The sequence below is a fragment of the Notolabrus celidotus genome, chromosome 7 (genome assembly GCF_009762535.1).
Source record: "Notolabrus celidotus isolate fNotCel1 chromosome 7, fNotCel1.pri, whole genome shotgun sequence".
Classification (NCBI taxonomy): domain Eukaryota; kingdom Metazoa; phylum Chordata; class Actinopteri; order Labriformes; family Labridae; genus Notolabrus; species Notolabrus celidotus.
The window spans coordinates 33,870,682-33,890,791 of record NC_048278.1 but is presented as its reverse complement, the minus strand read 5'-3'; the positions used below and the strand labels follow the sequence as shown (position 1 = coordinate 33,890,791).

Sequence of the window (20,110 nt, the reverse complement as noted above, 5' to 3'; positions counted from 1 at the left end):
ATTCATTACTGACATTTAAAGTTTGTTCAATGCAACAAAGAAGCACACATATTTAATTTCCTTCACTACTCGCAATCTATATTTTAGATGCAGTAAATCAGGATGTAGTGATACTAATTGTGTCTATTATGATTAATCACTTATTACTGCCTAATTGATTAATTAATACAAAGTAAATCAGTAACACAGGAAAGAGCATGAGTTATGAATGAGTTAGATGAGTAAGCCTTTAATCAAATCATCGTCTTATCTTGTAAATCCTCTTCTGATTTTTGGTGAAAATCCTGCCACTGGAGGGAGACAGTTCTACATGTGCCACATTTCTGACTCAATGCAGGAGCTCAGCAATAACACAGGACTGTAGTATTTTTAAAATGTGATTGTATCTATAATATGTAGTGTGCTACTTACTATGAGAGCTATAGGGAAGCCAGGTAGGATGCACAATAGTTTGTCCTAAGACCCAAACATGAACCACATTCTTATTAAACATTTTTAAAAGAAACCTAAAGAGATACCTTTTTAGTCTCACTTTTAACTGAGTTTTATACTTCAAATAGTTTTATTTCACCTTACTTTATTTATTTATTATCTAGTTCAAATTTTAGTCACTTTTTTAAGTATAGCATCTTAATTTCTTTTACTGGTTCTTTTCTTTTCATCATTGTTTTAAATATTAATCCCTCTTATTAATCTTTTTTTGTTTTGTTAATATTTGTATGTAGATATTCTGTTCTACATGGATGCTTTGTCTTTGTGTTGATTGTTTTCTTTAGGAGGGCCACACGACAAGTCTGTTAGGTTGTTTGTTTGTTTGTCTCCTCCTGCACATTACATGTTAGTGGTTAGTTGTATTATTGAATTTAGCTGCTATATCTTAGCTTGTGTTATTGAACAGCAATGTTTTGTTTTGCTCTTTTATATGTGCAATAAATAAAAATAAATAAATAATAATAATAATAATAATAATAAAATAAAACTGGTTTAATCTTTTTGTGTTTTATTATCTTATTTATTTGTTTTATTTTGGTGAGCTTAATTTCCTGTGTTGAGTTTTAACATCTTATTTTACCTCCAGTGTTTCCTCATTAATATACTGTATCATATATAGGGTTTCCTCATTTTTTCAGCAACATCTTTTTTTTTTTTTTTTTCATTTATTTGTATTATTATATTTTTATCGTTATTATTATTATTGTTGTTGTTGTTGTTGTTATTATTATTCCTTCATTTTTTGCACACATGTTCTTAACCTTAGGATTGTGGGGTGGGTTTGGGGTAGGGATTAGGATGGGCGGTGTCTTTTTTATTTTAAAATATTTTTAATTTATTCTATTTTAAGTTGTTTTCATGTACAGCACTTTGTGTTACAATGCCATTGCATGAAAAGCGCTTCACAAATAAAGTCTGATTGACTGACTGATTGATTGAAAACACTTTCACTGTGTTTCAAACACAAATATTGTGGGACAGCAAACCACAGCACACGTTCATATCAGTATCTTATCTTTATTTTTATTGGTTAAAATCAAACACATCAAAAACATACATTTGTACACAACCTTAAATCTGACCTTGCATTTTTAACAGATTTCACAAAGGAACGTCACACATTTCTACGGCTACACGGTTGTACAGTATAAAGTATATACGCATATATACTTTGATAATTTGGTCACATTTTTTGTTGCTTTTTTTTATAGTTAGTATTATTATCCCAAAATAAAAACTTCTCCGTACCCTGAAAGCAACAAAAAGGAGGCGTGGACGACCCCACTGTATATCTTATCACGATAACACTCAACAGAACATAGATCGTCTTTCTTATGTCTTTTCTTTTTTTGTACAGAACTAGCATAATGCCCTAAAATAAAGCAGAATCTTTTTCTTCAAACACTCTAATATACTGAATTATAGATTTACATATATTTATAGAGAGATAGATAGACTTTATTCTTTAAGAAAATGGAGCAATGCATGTTCATAAATACTCAGGATGCTCAGGGTGGCCTCATCCGTAGATCTGTTGAAATATAGTGGAGAGATAAACAACCTGCAGTTCTTCAGTGTTGAATTTGGTGTGTAAAGGCCTGTTGATAGGAGACTGTGTCATTTTGAGGTGCTCTATCACTATGACAATGCTTGTTTAGTTCAGTGTTTTAACATGCTCAGGAACAAAAGCAAGCAAAAAAAGGAGATTTGCTTGCTTTTGCTCCAAACACGCTGCAAGAGAAACTTGGATTGCGCGCATGTTGTTGGGTTTTGTGTTGTCCTGTGTTCATTGGATTTCACTTGGCAGTCAGCACTAAGGCAACAATTGAGGAAAGAAAAAAAAGTGGCTTCTTCAGGGAAACAAGAAAACACACATTGTCCCACATCCACGCTTCATTAAAACCCAAAGGAGACCTTTCAGCACACACACACACACCAAACACACTCCTTGTAACAGTTGAGGGGATTAGTTGCCAGATATGCCACTGCTGCTTGTTTGTCTATGCTGAGATCCTGTGATGCACCTCTGAGGAGTTTCGTCAGCAGAAAACCTGTGTTGTGTGTTTGAAATCGATGCGTTGTGTACGTGTGCTCGTATGTGTGTGTGTGTCTGTTACCTGTGTGTTTGTGTTTCAATTAACACTGATCTTAGTCGTTTTGCTGACTGACTGCAGACGTCAGAAGATGAAGGCATTGTGGTCACTAGCACTGATCTGCTACGAGGTGACCGTTTCTGTGTACCCTTGACCTGTGAATGCTTCTCACCTCTGTTTTTGTTTTTTAACATCTCTAACCACACACAGTGTCTCTTTAAAACCCCGGACTCCCTGAACCCTTTGCAGTATTTCCCTGCAGACTCACAGCTAATTGACATCTTCTCCAAAACTTCGCTGTTCTCCTAGCCTCTGAAAATCGATGAAAGTTGCCCATAATTTCTGTGATAGAGGTAAAGTCTTATACTAATGGAAATCAGCCCCATAACTTCAGAGTCACAGCCAGAGGTACGAAACCAACCAGCTTCTCCCCGACCTAATGTAGTGCTACACACTAAAAAGCACCGGATCAAAGTCAGATTGGGTCACTACATCACCTACATTACCCAAGACATTGGTTTTTGAACCCAGTGTCAGTGTTTTAATCTAATTGTTAAGGTTATTTAGTCAAATTAAACTAGTTACGAACTTTGATCACCTGCTCCAGCTCTTCTAGAACATACATGTCCAGTTTTGTTACAGATTTTCATCATTGTTTGTTCTTCCTTTGCAGTTTTAAAGCTGCTGTTGGTAGCTTCCCCCTCTCTGCTCCCATAACCCCGCCCACAAAAGTGCTCTGTTGTGCGCATAGACATATAAAGAGTAGGGGCGCAAGAAATACGGCCGCCATCTTGATCTGGTCATCCTACCCATGATCCTACCTGTAAACGTAAACTGAAGCAGCAGAGACTTCAAGATGCCAGAGCACTGTGCAGCAAAATACCTCATCATACATCAGATATCAGAATATTCTATTACTGTTAAGCCCATTGTGAATGTTAAAATACGCCGAACCATGTGTCCTGTATCATACCTACATGTATGACGTTTGCAGAAAAAAAACCCTGCATGAAAATCAGTTCAGTATTCAGTGAGTTATGATTGATTAAATGCACTGACACTGCCAAACAGATTACACTGAGTGGAGCAGGTGACCGGACCAAGATGGCGGCCCCACGGCACGTCAGCGCCAATAGGTAGTAGCAGTCGATGTGGTGTCTACTCTTTATGTCTATGGTTGTGTGCATTCTATGAGGAAGTAGTGGCTTCCCAGCTAATCAGGGCGACGTAGTGGGGCCGCCACTCGACCAGTCAGGACAGAGGGTTGGGGAGTAGCTCTGATTGGTCCGTGATAACAGGAAAGAGGGGGATAATAACAATGCCAGATGCAAAGGCATTGGAAAACACAGAGATATCGCCATAATCTCAAATTACTTCACTTCACATGAGTACAGATGGGTATTATGACCTTTTCTCCAAACCCAGCAGAACACATTTACACCATTCCTACCAACAGCAGCTTTAAATGTAAAAGCTTAACATAAAAAAAAGCCTGTTTTAGCAGAAGCGTTTTGTTTGTCCTTAAAGGGCTACTGTAGAAAATGAGTGGATTAACATAGTGGACTCTGTGAATGAGGCCTGCTTCAACCACGGTCATCATGAGTACTCTCTTTGGTTGAAAACCCACACCTCCCATCCTCAGGTGTCTATACAGTCATTAAAACAACCTTTCCAGACCCATCACGGTCTCAGATGTGTGTCTAACATGAGTCTGGTCCTGCTGGAGGTTTCTGCCTGTTAAAAGGAAGTTTTTCCTCGCCACTGTAACTAGCTAAATACTACAAGGTGCAATGCTCATGGTAGATTAAGGTGGGGTAAGACTGAGTCCTGTCTGTAAGATTGGACTGGATCTTATCCTGTCTTGATGTTGGGTCTTTGTTAATAATAGAACATAGAGTGGTCTAGACCTGGTCTGTTTGGAAAGAGTCTTCAGATAACATTTGTTGTGATTTGGTGCTATATGAATAAAGATTGATTGATTTTGAATATTTTATTGACGTTTTTTTAAAGTAACTTTGCAAACAGATTCTCTAATTTTACACACCATCCTTTACTCTTTGTAGGTCTCACACTAGATCCCATTGGTGTGGTGTGTGTCGGTGCTATAACTATGAACCCGGTGCTTTTAGCGTGACTGAAACTGTTCTAACGCACTCTACATTGGAAACTGTGGGCAACTTCAACCTGCAGAACCTCTTCAGCAACTCAGTAATCCTGACGCTGGTAGCCGCCGCTCCCGTCAAAGGCCCCGTCGCTGTTAGCCTGGCCCCCTCCTCCAGGGCTCTCCACGTCGTCCCCTCCGAAGGAAGTGTAAGGGGCTCCGGCTGCATCCTGGCTCGGGTCCGTGTAGTCCTGGGAGAAGAGGGCTGAGTCGGCCCCCAGCTTGTACTTCTGGAAGCCCAGGAAGGCCTGACCCGCCTTGAGAGTGGAAGGGTGGGAGGTGGAAGATGGTGAAAAAGGCGGATGGGTGTGGAGAAATGGAGTGTGAGTGAAGCAGAGATGCAGTAGTGTTAGAGCAGAGGGGTTTTGGGACAGAGAGAGAAAGACACGTTGATTAGTTGACTCGGAAAGCTTGATTAGATACTAAGAGTGAGTCATTTAGTCAGTTAGAGCAGGTTAGTTCTACAGGCAGCAGAGCAAGAAGGCCAGTTATTCAATGTTCAGTCCATAATGAGAAACAGCAGCTCAATGCCACTTCAGTCCACAGAGGAACAGGACCGAGCAATTAAAGTGTGTCTATGTGCATTATTAAACAGCTGAGGCCCTGCACTGAAAAAACAACACAAATCTCAGCTGAGTCGATATTTAGAGCTGTATCAATACAACAACAAAACAAAGAAGACACAGACACTCACACAAAGAGAGAGGAAACCACAGAAGAAGTCAAAGGACTCCAGGCTTTTAGTGAGGGGAAGTGTGAGGGGTGTGTTTCTCACTCAGAGTAAAGTTTCCTTTCAGTCTGATAAAATAATCGGTCACGTTTCCATGAAATCTTTTATTTGGTTGATTGCACAATCATAAAAACAATTCAATAAATAGAAAAATGAAATGATTGTAGTCCTTCTCTCATAAAACGGAACAGTTGACATGTACCTGAATGTGTCTTTATTGTGTTAATAAGTATGAGTAACACTGTAGGCAGGTGTCCCTATAATAAAGGTTATTTATGACCCAATAACATGCACAATTACAAGTCATAAAATCCTATGAATATGCAATAAAACGCTTTGATGTTTTAATTTGAGCGTCTTAAAACGGTCTCACTTAAACTGCAAAGTCAATCTCAAAAGGCCATTAGAGCAACAAATCTACCAAATAAACGTGATAACAGTCAGAGAGGGGGTGGCAGAACTTTCTGTGCACTGAAGGAGAGGAAAGTACAAGAAAAACTGCACTAAAAACTCAGAGTCAGGGAGCTTTCTTTTTTACTTTGAATGAGAAGAATGTTATCTGTGTGTTCAATATGGGGCTAGTTAGCTCAGCTTAGCATACAGCCTAAATGAAGGGGGACAAGTTAGTCTGACTCAGCCATAAGTTAAAAAAAATCCACCAAATGCTAAAGCTTTTTTAATAACATGTTGCATAATTTAGCAAACTCAGCTGGGAGGACCTGTGGATTGTTAGCCAAAACGCTATCTCAACACAAACCCCTAAAAACGACTACATCTTTTGCAGCACCTCAATTTTTGTCAAGCGGCAACCTCCAGCCTTGAGAATTGAAGCCAATGCGGAAGTGTTAAAAACTGCAGTTCCACAAGTGTCCTCTTGAGGCTGTCTCCAGAAGTTCCAGAAACCACATACACACCAATTCAAAAAAGCCGATCTTTACAGCAGAAATAAACATGCTTACAGCCTGGTACAAAAAAACGAGTGTAGTCTGGATAGCTCATTTCTTGTTCGGCACATACTGCACAGGGGTGAATTTTTTTCATAACACGGCAATTTCGAAGATATTAAGATTACCAGTTTTCCATTATGAGAGGCACAGCTGACTTGATTGACAGGCGGGAATGCTGTAGCTGTTGGCTAGGAGGCTCAAAGCCCACCTCTTTACCTCACACTAGCTCGACAGCAGTTATGTTGAGTTCAACATTTCCAATATGGCTGCCGCTGACAATTGGCCTCAAAACAGCGCTTCAAAAACAGATGGGTGATGTCATGGAGGCTACGTCCGTTATTCATACAGTCAATGGTTCATACGACAGCTTTCAAAGCAAAAGGACACAACCCATTATTTTATATGGAAACAATTCCTTACCTCCAAACAAGATCAAGCTAGCTGTTTCCCCCTGTTTTATGTCTGTATGCTAAGCTATGCCAGCTAGCTGCTAGCCCAAGCTTAATGGTACAAAACAAACACCTGAGTTGTTCCATGAAGTGAAAAATACATTTCCAAAGTCAGAGAGCTTTGTCCGGAAAATAAAGAGAGGGCTTTGAATTTGAAAACTAAACTTCTCTACTTCAAACAAAAACACTCTCAGGAGTTTTATTAAAAAAAGAGCTCACTAAAAGATCCAAGAAGTCATGTGTTCAACAAAACCTGATGCATATAAAAAAATCACCTGAAGGACTTCATCTGGCACAAAGACAAAGCACCGATCGCTCTGTAAACTCTCATGTTGTTGATTAGAAAAAGATGCAGCCTGTTCTGTAAAGTGAGTCTGCACTTGTTTAAGGGCTGAAGTCACAACAGTCAGAATTTACTATTGTAGACCTCTCTACCTCAGCAACAAACTGCTGACCTGACAGCTTCAAATATCAAAGACTCACATAAAATCACATGGCGATAAAGAACACACAAGTTTCTGATAGTTAACTATTTTAAATTTGAGGACTAGATATATAAAACTTTGATTCAGCTTGCTTACAACCAGTCAAAAGTTTGGAACCATATGTAGAGACGCTGCCAGTGAAGAAATAACGTTTTGCAGAGGGGAAAAAAAAAATGAGAAGATGCGGTGCAAACATCTCTACATATGGGCTCACTCCATCCTGCTGTTGTTTTCATCATTACTGCTGATTTATTTATTTATTTTTTTGATCTTCTGGTTGTACTTGACCGCCTTAAACTGCTGTAGTCCGGGCTGTATTTTTATTTTATGTTCTTTTTGAAGTGTAAGTGTGGGGTGGAGTTGTGGGAGTAAGACTCTGTGAAGTAGCCACCCTGACGAAACATCTCCTTATTTTTTTGCTGTGCTTACTTGAAAACAAAGGGGGGAGAATTTTTTTTTTTTAAAAGCAAGGTATAAAATAAAATGTTCAAATTTCATAGACAGTTTATAGAAAGGTGGATGGGGTAGAGGGTGGAGGGTTCAAGGGTGGGGGGGCTTGAAATGACTGAGTGTTTTGAAAAAGGACAATCACTGTCTGGGGAAAAAAAACAAGCAGATTTTGATTTAAATCTATTTTCTCCCTGTTGAGATTAAGAATTGATTTTGCTTTTATTTTACGTTCCTTTTTCAGATTTAGTCATTTTTAGCTTTGACAATCATAGTTGGGTTTCTTTCTTTTTTTTTTACTCAAGGGGATTAAATTCTAATTGTGTTTAGTTTTGTAATTTTTGGTGTGCTGCTGACATTTTTAAATTGTGTGCAAACTGCAATAAATTATATGAATCTTGCAATTAAAAAAAAAAAAAGTTTGGAAACACCTTCTCATTCAAGGGTTTGTATTTATTTTAATTATTGTAAACACTGATTAATACTGAAGACATCAAAACTATGAAATAACATATGGAATTATTTAATTAACAGAAAAGTGTTAAACAAAGCAGAATATGTTTTATATTTTAGATTCTGTAAAGTAGCCCCCTTTTCCCTTCATGACAGCTTTACACACTCTTGGTATTCTCTCAGTCTGCTTCATGAAGTGGTCTCCTAGACTGGTTTCTAATTAACATGAGCCTTGTGAAGAGTTCATTTGTAGAATGACTTGCCTTCTTAATGTGTTTGAGACCATCAGTTGTGTTGATCAGAGGTAGGGTTAGCACACAATGGATAGCTCTATTTGACTACTGTTGTAATCCAGATTATGGTGAAACCAGATTATTTCATAGTTTTGATGTCTTCAGTATTAATCTACAATGTTGAAAATAATTAAAATAAATAAAAACCATTGAATGAGAAGGTGTGTCCAAACTTTTGACTGGTAGACTCTGTGTGTATATTGTTTTGTTGGTATTAAATTAAAATAAATATCCACATTGATGTGTGAAATATGATTTTGGTTAACATTTTAAAGTAAAAGTGGGCAGGGAGCTTCCAATCCAAAACAGATAACAGGATTCTAAGTGGGTGCTAAAGGGCAGAAATCTCAGCATTTGGCGCTGCAACTGTTGACTCATCCGTATTGATCGACACTTGAATCAACCCACCTGCACATACATTACCATGATAATGTGCATGGATCAGAGGTTGTTTCAATAATTCAACCTCAAAACATCGAGCAACATTTCACTGATGGCACAGCTGTTCTTCTCACTACGGATTGCAAACACACGCACTGTCAGGACTATTTCATGTTGCCACAGGTGCCCTTAAACAAGTGCAACCACAGAAGTGGGTGTGTATGTGTGTGTGTGTGTGTGTGTGTGTGTGTGTGGACCATCGGCTGTGGAGTGTTAATGCAGCGAGAGAGAAGAGAGAGCAGAGTCAGACAAAAGGTTAATTGGGCTGAGGGGGGAACAGCTTGGTATACTCCTCTTCAAACGACAAGTTCTTTAACTTCTCCATAGAGAGGAGAGTCTGAGCACCCTGTAGGAACAACACCCACACATGGATGAGTTTACATGCATGCATATACAAATTATTAACATGTTTAAAGCATCCAGAAAAAAAGAAGAAGCAAGAGAAGAAACACATTCTTAATGTCTTGGAAGCTAGGAAAGGAAGGACTTTGGGGCTGTGTCCGCTAATGCTGCTTTTTTTTTGTACTGGCAGTGCCTGTTTGACCGCTGACCAATCAGAATCAAGGAGGGGCGGGACTTCTGAGTAACCAAACTCACTTTTTCAAGTTACAATTTGCAGGTCTGGAGCTGCTGCTAATGCTACGACACAATTATAATCAACTGTTGTTACTGTTACGGCAACACTGTCCTGAGCATGGGTGTTGTGGCTGTCGAGCTACAGGTGGGCGGGCCTTCTTGGTCACGTGACCAATTGGCCAATGAGACGGGAAAGCTGTGGTATTGATTAGCTCAGGCAGACACCTGTGGAAGATTGCGTTGAGTTTCGTCGTGTGTTGTATATGTTATCTTAAAATGAACTGTCATCTGAAACCCTGAGGGGTAACAAGAAGGAAGCATATGAGCTGGTCCAGGAGCCGTGCATGGTGGTCTTGGAAGAAGTCGCTACAGGTAAGGGCCGCCTTTTCCCTTTGCCTTTTGCTTAACAGCCACCTGTTTCCTTCCTTTATTATGGCACGGGCAGCCAATGCTTGGATGCCCTAGACCACGCTCATGCCAGGGTTGTGTTGCCGTGACATTACACTTTCTTTTTAAAATTCCATTAAATGAACATATGTAGCATACAGAGCATTTTAAAGCAGACGTAACGACCAAGAGAAGTGGAAGTGCCCTAGGACAACTTTTGTAACCTAGTCTCAGTCAAAGCTGTCAGTGCTAAAAACAGCGTCAGTGGTCACAGCCCCTTAAAGAGGGTCAGTCTTTTGCCATCCGTCCCCGCCTGAAGGCACAGTTCAGCACATGTTGTGTTAATCTTCAGACATGAAAGGTGAGGAGGAGGCTCTTACCCAGGTGAAGATGGAAAAGAAAGAGAAGGTAATGGCCGCCCGAGCAGCGTCTCCCCCCTCCTTTAGGGGGTTGTCATCATGATTGGTCACCTGCCACTGGTTTGCCAGGAAACAGAAACCCACGAACCACATGAAGGACCAGAACGCTGAGGAGACAGAAGAATACATACAGTGTGTTAGAAAAACAATATGACGGGAACACGACACCACCTGAGAGATAGAATGTTGTGTTCAGGTTAACACTGGATTAAAGACAGAGACTTTACAAGCAGGATGTATCAGATAAAGTAATACTTGCAAACTTTTTCCCCCCAAGGAAATTATATTAATACATTTTTCATACCCAATGAATATGTCTTAAGTTTGTAGGTGATTAGCATTTAGATGGGAAGCAGGAGACAGATCAAGCTTCCCCCTCTGCTTCTGTTCTTTATTGAAACTAAGCAAACCTCCTGCTGGCTCCTGCTTCAAATATAAAGTACAGACATAACAGTGGAACAATGTCCTAATCTAAGTCTTGGCAACAAACTTATCTGACCAAAAATGTTAAACATTTCTTTACAGCAAAGCCCCTCATTGCTAAACACACTTGGATCATATGGCGTTCATTTTTTCGGACAATCAGCTATAGTTAGATATTTTTTGCGTCTTTCCCCCTCATCTGAATTTAGTTAAGAAGAACAGGGGTGATGTAAACCCTCTGTGGCAGGTATTAGTTTTGGTCTGGATAAAGAAGACTTCAAGTAATTTGAGAGAGGCAGGCTGAAAATCCTAAACTGCTCAAGCTGCAGGTGAATTTTGGGAAATACACCTGAATATCATCAGCGTAACAACGAAACATTTGTGCAGAACTGGTTCTGTTGAAAATGACAATGTACCAAAAATTGACCCTTGTGGAACACCGTATCTTAAAGCTAGGGTTGGTAGTCTCAGAAAACCAGCATGAATTTGAATGTAGCTTTTCCTCATGACTCCATCTAACCCCTCCCCTCCTCCCTCGGAGCTCCTCCAAAACGACGCCCCCCCGCTCACATGCATTAGCGCCACTGATTCTCGACCATATGATGGTGACTGATTCAAAACCGGTCCTCACCAAAACATTCTCATAGTGAAAGTTAAAAACACAAACAAACATGGCTGCTGTTAGCACTCACAACTATCATGCTAGCATTATCCAGTTGTACCAGTGACACGATATCAGGAGAAAAGTTATAACACATATATAATACTGTAACAGCTCTACTGTTTGTTAAACCTGTTCAGTGTAGATGTTCTTAATTCCTACAGTGTTGACGGTCAGTGAAGGCATCAGGAGAGGTGTAGAGTGTGTGAGCGGGAGAGAGGAGAGACAAGAGGAGAAGTTCTTCATTCATTCAAACATTGATTGTTGTTTTGTTGGTTGGCGTGATCACGGCCGACAGTGACCGGTTATTAAAGATCAACGTGTTCACCAATCGGCTCGTCATCACTACAGCGTCCGGACGGACGCTACAATAAATATATATTTTCTGTAGGACTTACTGAACGTCATTAATTATTCTGCTTGTTGGAGAGAGCTTTTTAGACTCTGATCCGGACTACAGTCCTGAGCAAAGCACCTCATCAGGTCAGAGGGGCTGGCCCGAGGACGAGCGAGAGGGGCAGTAAATAGAGTCAGGGGAAGTAGAGGAAGGAGACGGGGACTCGGAGGAGTGGACGCCGGGGAAATGTACGTGCAGGAGGAGGGCAGAACGGCTGGACGGGATTTGATTGGTCTAAAATTTGGGGAGCCAAAAAACGGTGATTGGTTGGTGTTTTCCCAGGTTTACTCCGGCTGTAGATAGCAGCTTTTTTTCACTCTTTTTAAGAACACATCATGTATTGATTGCCATCAGGACATAAAGATCATTTTAACCAGTATGACAAAAAGTGTTTCTAAATCTGATTACCAACCCCAGCTTTAAAGGGGAATTACCCCAAAACCACTTCCAGTTGGACCCTGTCAGTTGTTGATCCTTTTACTTTGAGTTATCACGTTTGTTATGTATCATTTTTATTGATGATCAGGATTATTTTGCATTCTTCTTCAGTGTTTCAACTCATTAACAGCACCAACTAACCCCAAACCTACAGTCCCATGTGGACTTGATAAAGCTGTTTATTAATTCAAAGAGAATTTAAACATCATCCCAGTCCCCCTTTAACAGTTGAAAGTGTGGCAATGAGAAAAAACTGAAGATAAAGCTTCATGAAAAGCATCCAGGTAAAATCAGGACAAATAAGACAGCCGTTTTCTTTGTTTCTTGAAAGTAAGATTCCTCATATGATATGATAGTTTGAAATAGGACCACCGGGAGGAAGAAACAGAATTAGGATCTGTGTGATTAAAGACATCAGGTACTGAGAGCCTGGTTTATGACAGGAGCAGGGCTCACTAATAGACTCCACACTTGAATACCTTGTCATCATGTCTGAGTAGCTGCAGCAGAGAAGGAGAGTGACCGAAGCACTAAGTCTCAGAGGCTTGTCAGAGCCAGAAGAGCTCTCCACTCATTATCATCCCTCTCACACCTCCCGTCTTTTTTGTTGTGATGATAACCTTTCCAGCACTCCCTGAAATATCATTTTGATAGACTGTGAAGAGCATTTATATTTTCTCTGAGGGGGAGGTCATTTAGTGAGCTGGGAGTTCCTGTCTTAAATAAAGAGAGTACGAAATGCTCCCTGATCCAAACAACCTTATATAAACTAACAGCATGAAAAACAAAGTGTGGAGGAACAGAACTAGTGTGAAAGAGGAAAAATGTTTTGCTTAGGAAGAAGGGAATGCTGACACACCATGTATGGTGACTCAACTTTATATAGATGGCTAACATATTCAATTGCATACTTGTTTTTTTTTATTATTATTTGTTTAAACACAGACAATCACAAAAAAGTTGCTGCATTATATTTACTTTTTGATTAATCAGAAGCCGTTTCTTTAAAATTTTGAGCAGAAATGTTTCTAAATTCAGGTTCCCTATCCCAGACCTGCTTCCATTAATGGGTTATGCCTGCTACACAGTAATATAAACAATAACTAAAGGCTCCAAATGGGAAATTTATTGCGGTAGGTAGAAAGAAAGAAAGAAAGAAAGAAAGAAAGAAAGAAAGAAAGAAAGAAAGAAAGAAAGAAAGAAAGAAAGAAAGAAAGAAAGAAAGAAAGAAAGAAAGAAAGAAAGAAAGAAAGAAAGAAAGAAAATCCTTAGGGTTATAAATATAAAGAATATAAATTACATATTTTTAAAATATAAATATACAAAATAAAATTATAAAATCCTGCCAGTGATGCTGCCTAAAAAGAATAAAAACCTCTTGATTAAGTCCTCCTCAGGTGACATCTCCTGTAAAGGCACATTGATAAAAATGTGTTTTAAAAAAGAGATTTAAAGGTGACATATCATGCAAAATGGACTTTTTAATGGTTCTCTACCTGAAATATGTGTCCCTGGCATGTCTACAAACCCCTCGAGAATGAAAAAAATCCATTCTGCCCCTGTTCTGATTTCTCCACCTTTCTGTAAATGTGTGTGAAACGAGCCGTTTCAGACTTCCGTGTTTTTGTTACGTAACAACAATATCCGGTCTGTCACGGAGTCAGAGCTCGGAGCTTGTTCAGCCCATAGACTGTATACAACTCAACCCCTCCTCTGTTTTTCATTCCCTGCACACGTGTGCTAACAAGGAGCTTAGGAGGGAGGCATGCTAGTTGTAGGCTGTCTTAATAAACACAAAGGTCGGTTTTACTCCCCACGTCTGCAGATTTGAAGATCTAGTGGATGATTTTTATTTATCATGGATAAGTGCTAGCGCTAGTTAGCATAGCTACATAGCTACATGTCGTAGCTGTAGCTGTGTACCAAGACACACGTCGACATACTGACAAATACAACAACAAGAAACACAGAATCTGTGACCAATCCTTCAGAAAAGGTCCGGCTGCCTTTCTGGCAGAGGTCGGTTTTACTCCCCACGTCTGCAGATTTGAAGATCTAGTGGATGATTTTTATTTATCATGGATAAGTGCTAGCGCTAATAAGCATAGCCACATAGCTACATGTTCATAGCTGTAGCTGTAGCTGTGTACCAAGACACACGTCTACATACTGACAAATAAAACAACAAGAAACACAGAATCTGTGACCAATCCTTCAGAAAGGTTCTGCTGCCTTTCTGGTAGAGGTCAGTTTTACTCCCCACGTCTGCAGATTTGAAGATCTAGTGGATGATTTTTATTTATCATGGATAAGTGCTAGCGCTAGTTAGCATAGCCACATAGCTACATGTTCGTAGCTGTGTACCAAGACACACGTCGACATACTGATAAATAAAACAACAAGAAACACTAAATCTATGACCAATCCTTCAGAAAGGTCCTGCTGCAGGCGCCTCTCCGTCAGGATCAGATTCTGGATCAGATTCAGAGGGTTGAAGTAACGTGATCTCTGAGCAGCCGTGTATATTCAGCCAACATGTAAACATTAGATCAACGTGCTGGAGAGCCGAGGCACATCCACTTCCTGAGGGGGCGTGGTCAGAGGGAAAACAGAGTGTTCTGAGGAGGACTGAAGAAGAGGGCTTTTCAGGCAGACCAAAATCTGATTTCAAAGTGGTTTTTTTAGCATAAACTTTAAAGACATGTTTTGGGGACCTCTTAGACCAATATATATTGATGAAAAAAGCGTGATATGTCACCTTTAAAGAGGATAAAGAAGTGGCCAATCTGATCTCCTCGGGGAGGTTGTTTTAGAGGGTCGAAGCTCTGACAGAAAACGCCCAGTCACCTTTGGTCCTCAGCCTCGACTGTGGGATGACCTCAGGATACGGCCGGGCACGTATGCCGTGAGGGGATCATTAATCTACTGGAGTGTAAGTCCAGAGCGTGCTTTAAAAGTCAATAATACAATCTTAAAATCAATTCTAAAATGTATCAGGAGCCAATGCACCTAACCTGGGGGGACAGAGCCTTCTCCATAGCCGCCCCCACCTTCTGGAACTCTCTCCGCACTCAAATCAAAAACTACTCTGACCCTTCAACATTCAAATCTCTATTAAAAACTGTCCTTTTTAAGTTAGCTTTTAATTTGTGATTGTACGGTTGTTGTTTTTTATTTGTGTTCCTTGCTTGTATTGATTTGAACAATTGTACAGTGTCTGTATTATTAAAATGTATTATTATTATTATTAATGGAGGGAAACTGGAACAGGAGTGATGTGGTCTCTCTTTTTGTTTCTAGCGAAGAGTCAGGAACTATATCTACACACATTCATACATCCAATCTCAACTACATCATCAACTCTGTACTGTAACAAGGGGGAGCTAAAAGTGATAAACACATTGAAAAATGAGAATCCAACCCAGAAGCACTCTCACAGACTTCAGCTTATTTTAGTCTTCTTTGTGTCTGCAGAGTTTTCCATAATGCTTTCCATAACAACTGGATAAGCTATGAATACTGAGGGCGCCTTGAAGGCATGTAGGGAGATCTTCAGGAATCCCAGGGTACCTACGGACAAATCTAAGTCTGTAATATTTGTGTTTCAGATGCTTCAGATAAAGTGCTGACACATCAAAGTTCAAACCTGAGAAGGTCATGTTCTTTGACTTGATTTTATTTTACCTGGTTTATATGATGAATCCTTACCCATGATCTGTCATCTGCTACTTTAATCTTAAGGCAACATATTTATTTCTGCACACCATGGTAGTAACTGTGTTTGTCGGTACAGCCAGAGAGAAATGACAGCCACTGGATTTGATCCTGTCCTTCACTTTTTAGAGTTATTGCCTCACAAGCTGCTGTTTTGATTGTTTTTTATGCCAGGGTACGTGGGAAGTGAGCTCATGGGAAACATTATTATAGTCTTTGGTTGCATTTATGTAAAACATGTGAAAAATAAAGATGTTTCACCAAAACAGAGGTCAGGAAGTGTCAGCCCAAGGTCTGCAGGACTATGATAACACAAAGGGTCGCTGTATGGGGGTGAAAAGTTAGAGCAATACAAAGGCCCGTGACTGATGTGTGAACATTGTTGTCTGCGTTTCAACCGCGGGCTGATTGTGCAAATCAGGCCAGTGACATATGGAGAGAAAAAAAAAGTAAATGCACTACACCACCAGACCAGTAGAGGGCAGTAAAACAAAGACGGATGCCATTCATCACAGATGACACCATAGAAGCAGACGGACAGGCAGGTATCATTATGAGCAACACAACAGTTAGCCTGTTAGCATGGAAGAGACATCAGCTGTTTTAGATTGTGCTATATTTCATCACAGATGGATTCACTGAATCAACAAGTGAGAGGAGATAAGACTGCTTCAACACGGCTTTAAAATCCTTTTGAACTCAAAAAGCCGTGGCAGAGATCAGCCGGTGTTTTGGTTTAAACCGCTACCCTGTTAACTGGAGACTCTCAGCCGGATGCATCCCTCATAAACGTCTTTAGACGATCATTAAATATCTGATGAGGATGTTTTGAAATCTTAATAAAAAACTAAACTAGTTTGCATTCCCAGGAACTCCCTCTGTGTTTCAACAGCTGTGTAAACTCCACAAACACTGACACGTTCAGCTGAAGGTCTTCAGTTTACAGGGTCACTTTTAAAACCGCAACACCGGGAGAGACGCATTCACAGTGGGCTGAGAGAAGACTACTGTTACAAGCTGCTAAATCAAGAGACTCACAGCTTCTTCTTTTGAAAAGTACACACACATACAAAAAAGATAGAACAAATAAAAACTAATGAAAGAAAGAGAAATCAAGTGAATCACAGATGTGTGTGATGTTATTGTGGACGACGGGTGGAATGAAAACACTGCGGTCAATCTACCAATCACATTCAGCATTGCAGGTCCTGAGCCCCGGGACCTTTGAAAAGTACTACCCCCTTAGCAGGGTTTTTTTAGGGGGGAGATTATCTACCCCTGAACTAAGTTTAGACCCTGGGTCCACCGGTTGAAACGCACGTAGTTCCGGGGTAAAGTTCCTCTGGTCGAAAAATGCCTTATGTTAGACTTCCCTCATCAAAAAGTTCAGTAGATGAAGCCTGAATGATCACTGAGTTTACCTGATACCCCGACATCAGCCAGCACCGCCTTCTTCCGGTCTTTGACGCTGCTGATCTGGGGGAAGTACACATCCAGAGCCAGGAAGGCCATGCAGCAGAGGAAGGCCATGGAGCCCATGAAGACTCCGTAGTTACAGGCGTTCTGGTTGCGGTTGAAGATGCAGTATTCCTCCCGCTCATTGGGGCGGTTGATGTAGCCCTCGTTGGCGATGCAGCCAAAGATCACGATGGAGAAGAGCTGCAGAGGAGAAGAGAAGAAGAGATGGGATTGTGAGAGAGGAAACAGCCAGCCTTCGCAGGTCATGATAATGTCAGGACCTTTGTGTCGACAGGACCCACACAGAGAAATCTGTTTTAATACTTGTCCTCCCACAGAAACACACACACAGGCAGGAGAAGGTACACCAGGAGAGCCGTGCTTTATGCTTTGAAGCCTTTAACAGAGGTGTGTTCACACCTGTCAGTACACATTACTGTGTTACCTCCAGCATCACTCCAGCATGTCTGCACTTTTACCACCTAATATACGGACTGTGGTCTTTTGAGTTCTCAGAGTGAAGCAGATCGGACAGAAGTCAAATGAAAAGGAAGATTTTGGAAGAGTAGTATGATGTTTCATGATATCTGACAACATGCGGGCATCTTTAGCAATAGTTTGAATCTATGAACAAAGGGCTGGAGTTCACTATCTTTATGAGATTATTTTCATATTATATATATTTCTACCCAAGTCTGTCCTCTGCACTTTACTGCTGTGACAGCGTGCAAATACTAACTGCACTTTTCTTTTTAACATGTTGGTTTTGAACTATGTTTTTTCATTAATTTACTATAGGCTTTAAGGTTATGTATTCTATTTATTTATGGGGTCTATATCTATTTATTTAGTTTTTAGCTTGTTATTTATCTTGTACCCTGTTGGACCTGAGTAACATTTTTGTTCCTTCATGTTTTTTTTTTATATTTTATTTTGCTTTTTAGATTTAAACACAAACAGAAAATAGACTTGTACAAAGGACAGAATATAATAGAAGGAAGCCTACTATATGAGGAGTTAATATTAAATTAATAAATACAGACTGTAGGTAGTTCCAAAATAATAATAAAAAATAGAAAAACAAAACAAAATAATAATCAATAATTTAAAAATAATAAAAGTTACAAAAATAGACGAGAGACAAAAATGAATCTTCACCTCAAAGGTGATATTCAAGACATTCTCAATACAGTTTTGTTATACAGTGACATAGTCCATCATGTGAGATGGCAGGTTTTCCATGTAGTCCAGAGAGGGCTGCCATATCTTATAAAATGTTTTACTCCTATTTCTCAGGCTGTAAGTTATCTTCTCTAGTGGAACACATTTATTAACTTCAGAGAGCCAGAGTCCGACAGGACAGGTTTTTAACATGATTGAATTCAGATTCAGATTCAGACAGCTTTATTGATCCCAAGAAGAGCATTTCATTCATAGCTTACCATACAACATTTAACATTTACAACACATCCATCATATAAGCATGCTACAAGTGAAGCACCGGATCTGTACATGAGACCAGAGGGTCGGGGAAGGACAGCAATAAGTTAATTTAGTTTATATGAAGTGTGATAAATAACAGTAAGATAAGGCAAAGATTAAAAGACAAAATAATATACTTTGTCATACCAATGTTATTTAAAATGACTAAAATAACTACCGTCTGAGTTTAAAAGCCTGATAGCAGACCGGATAGAAGATTTGGAGTAATTAGTTCTCCTCAAGGGTGCATAAAAAACGGCACCGTGAATGACAAAGGGGACCTTGAACCTTGAATCAGAAAGTTAGGGGGGAAAATTACCATCAGAAAACTAGAAGAAGAAGGAAACAGCAAAAGTTCTATTTTTGTTTCTCTTTTTGGCAGGAAATGTATTGAAAAAAATTATGGAAAAGGACACCATAAAAAGAGTTTCATATTTATTGTATTTTATTTTCTATTTCAAATTATTAGAAATAATATGATTTATTATTACTTTTTTTGTATTAATGAATTATTTATCCACTTAAACAAACATGTAATTTGTAATGTGTGTACGTGTATAATCTGTATTTGCACTCCTTGCATTATTTTGTGGACAATGTCAAGACCCTTAATCTATATTTTCTCTTCTATCATTTATTTTTACTCGCTGATATATTGATTTTATTTATTTTGTGATGTTTCATTTGAAGCTGCTTTGAGGAACTTTTGTTTTGTATTGATTCTGGCGCCCCCTTGTGGACAAAGTGATACCTCTTATCTCTTGTCCTATACATGCAAAAGTAGTCTTTTCAACAAAAACCTCATCCTGTTGTCTTTTAACAGTCAACTTTATAAGGCAATGTGATTATTTTCCATGAAACATTAAAATAAAGGCTGTTTCTGAAGCGAGATGTCCATCATCTGGTCTAGCACCAACCCGTTCAGGGCAGTTTCAGGCATTAAAAATGACTACAGAGAAGGTGTTAGTGTTGTCGCTGATGATCTTGTTTCCTATTGAAGGTCATAAAGAGGCATCGGTATCATTTTCAGTCTGTTTCTCGGCCAGTTCAAAACTCCTCATAGGGCCTTTAACAGAAAAACATAATTTGCCTGAATTGGTAAAGTCGATCTTCTGTACAAAATGTGTAAAAAGTCCAATAAACAAAGCTTTAATGAAAAAAAGA

At 39.5% G+C, this 20,110-nt stretch overlaps 1 protein-coding gene across 5 annotated transcripts in view; it reads right to left on the bottom strand.

The window, feature by feature from the left end:
• Positions 1 to 1,495: 1,495 nt before the first annotated feature.
• Positions 1,496 to 20,110, bottom strand: part of LOC117815662 (synaptogyrin-1-like) — a 60,568-nt gene continuing 41,953 nt past the window's right edge. For 4 of the 5 annotated variants that reach the window (XM_034687504.1, XM_034687503.1, XM_034687502.1 and 1 more), the window contains 3 exons: positions 17,428 to 17,665; positions 10,335 to 10,480; positions 1,496 to 5,003 (listed from right to left, as the gene is read on the bottom strand). In XM_034687504.1, the coding sequence (XP_034543395.1) occupies positions 4,791 to 5,003; positions 10,335 to 10,480; positions 17,428 to 17,665 (597 nt within the window). In that variant the 3' untranslated portion in view covers positions 1,496 to 4,790. Of the gene's footprint in view, positions 5,004 to 8,707; positions 9,338 to 10,334; positions 10,481 to 17,427; positions 17,666 to 20,110 lie in introns of those variants that run through there. The other variant, XM_034687506.1, reaches the window with a different exon arrangement.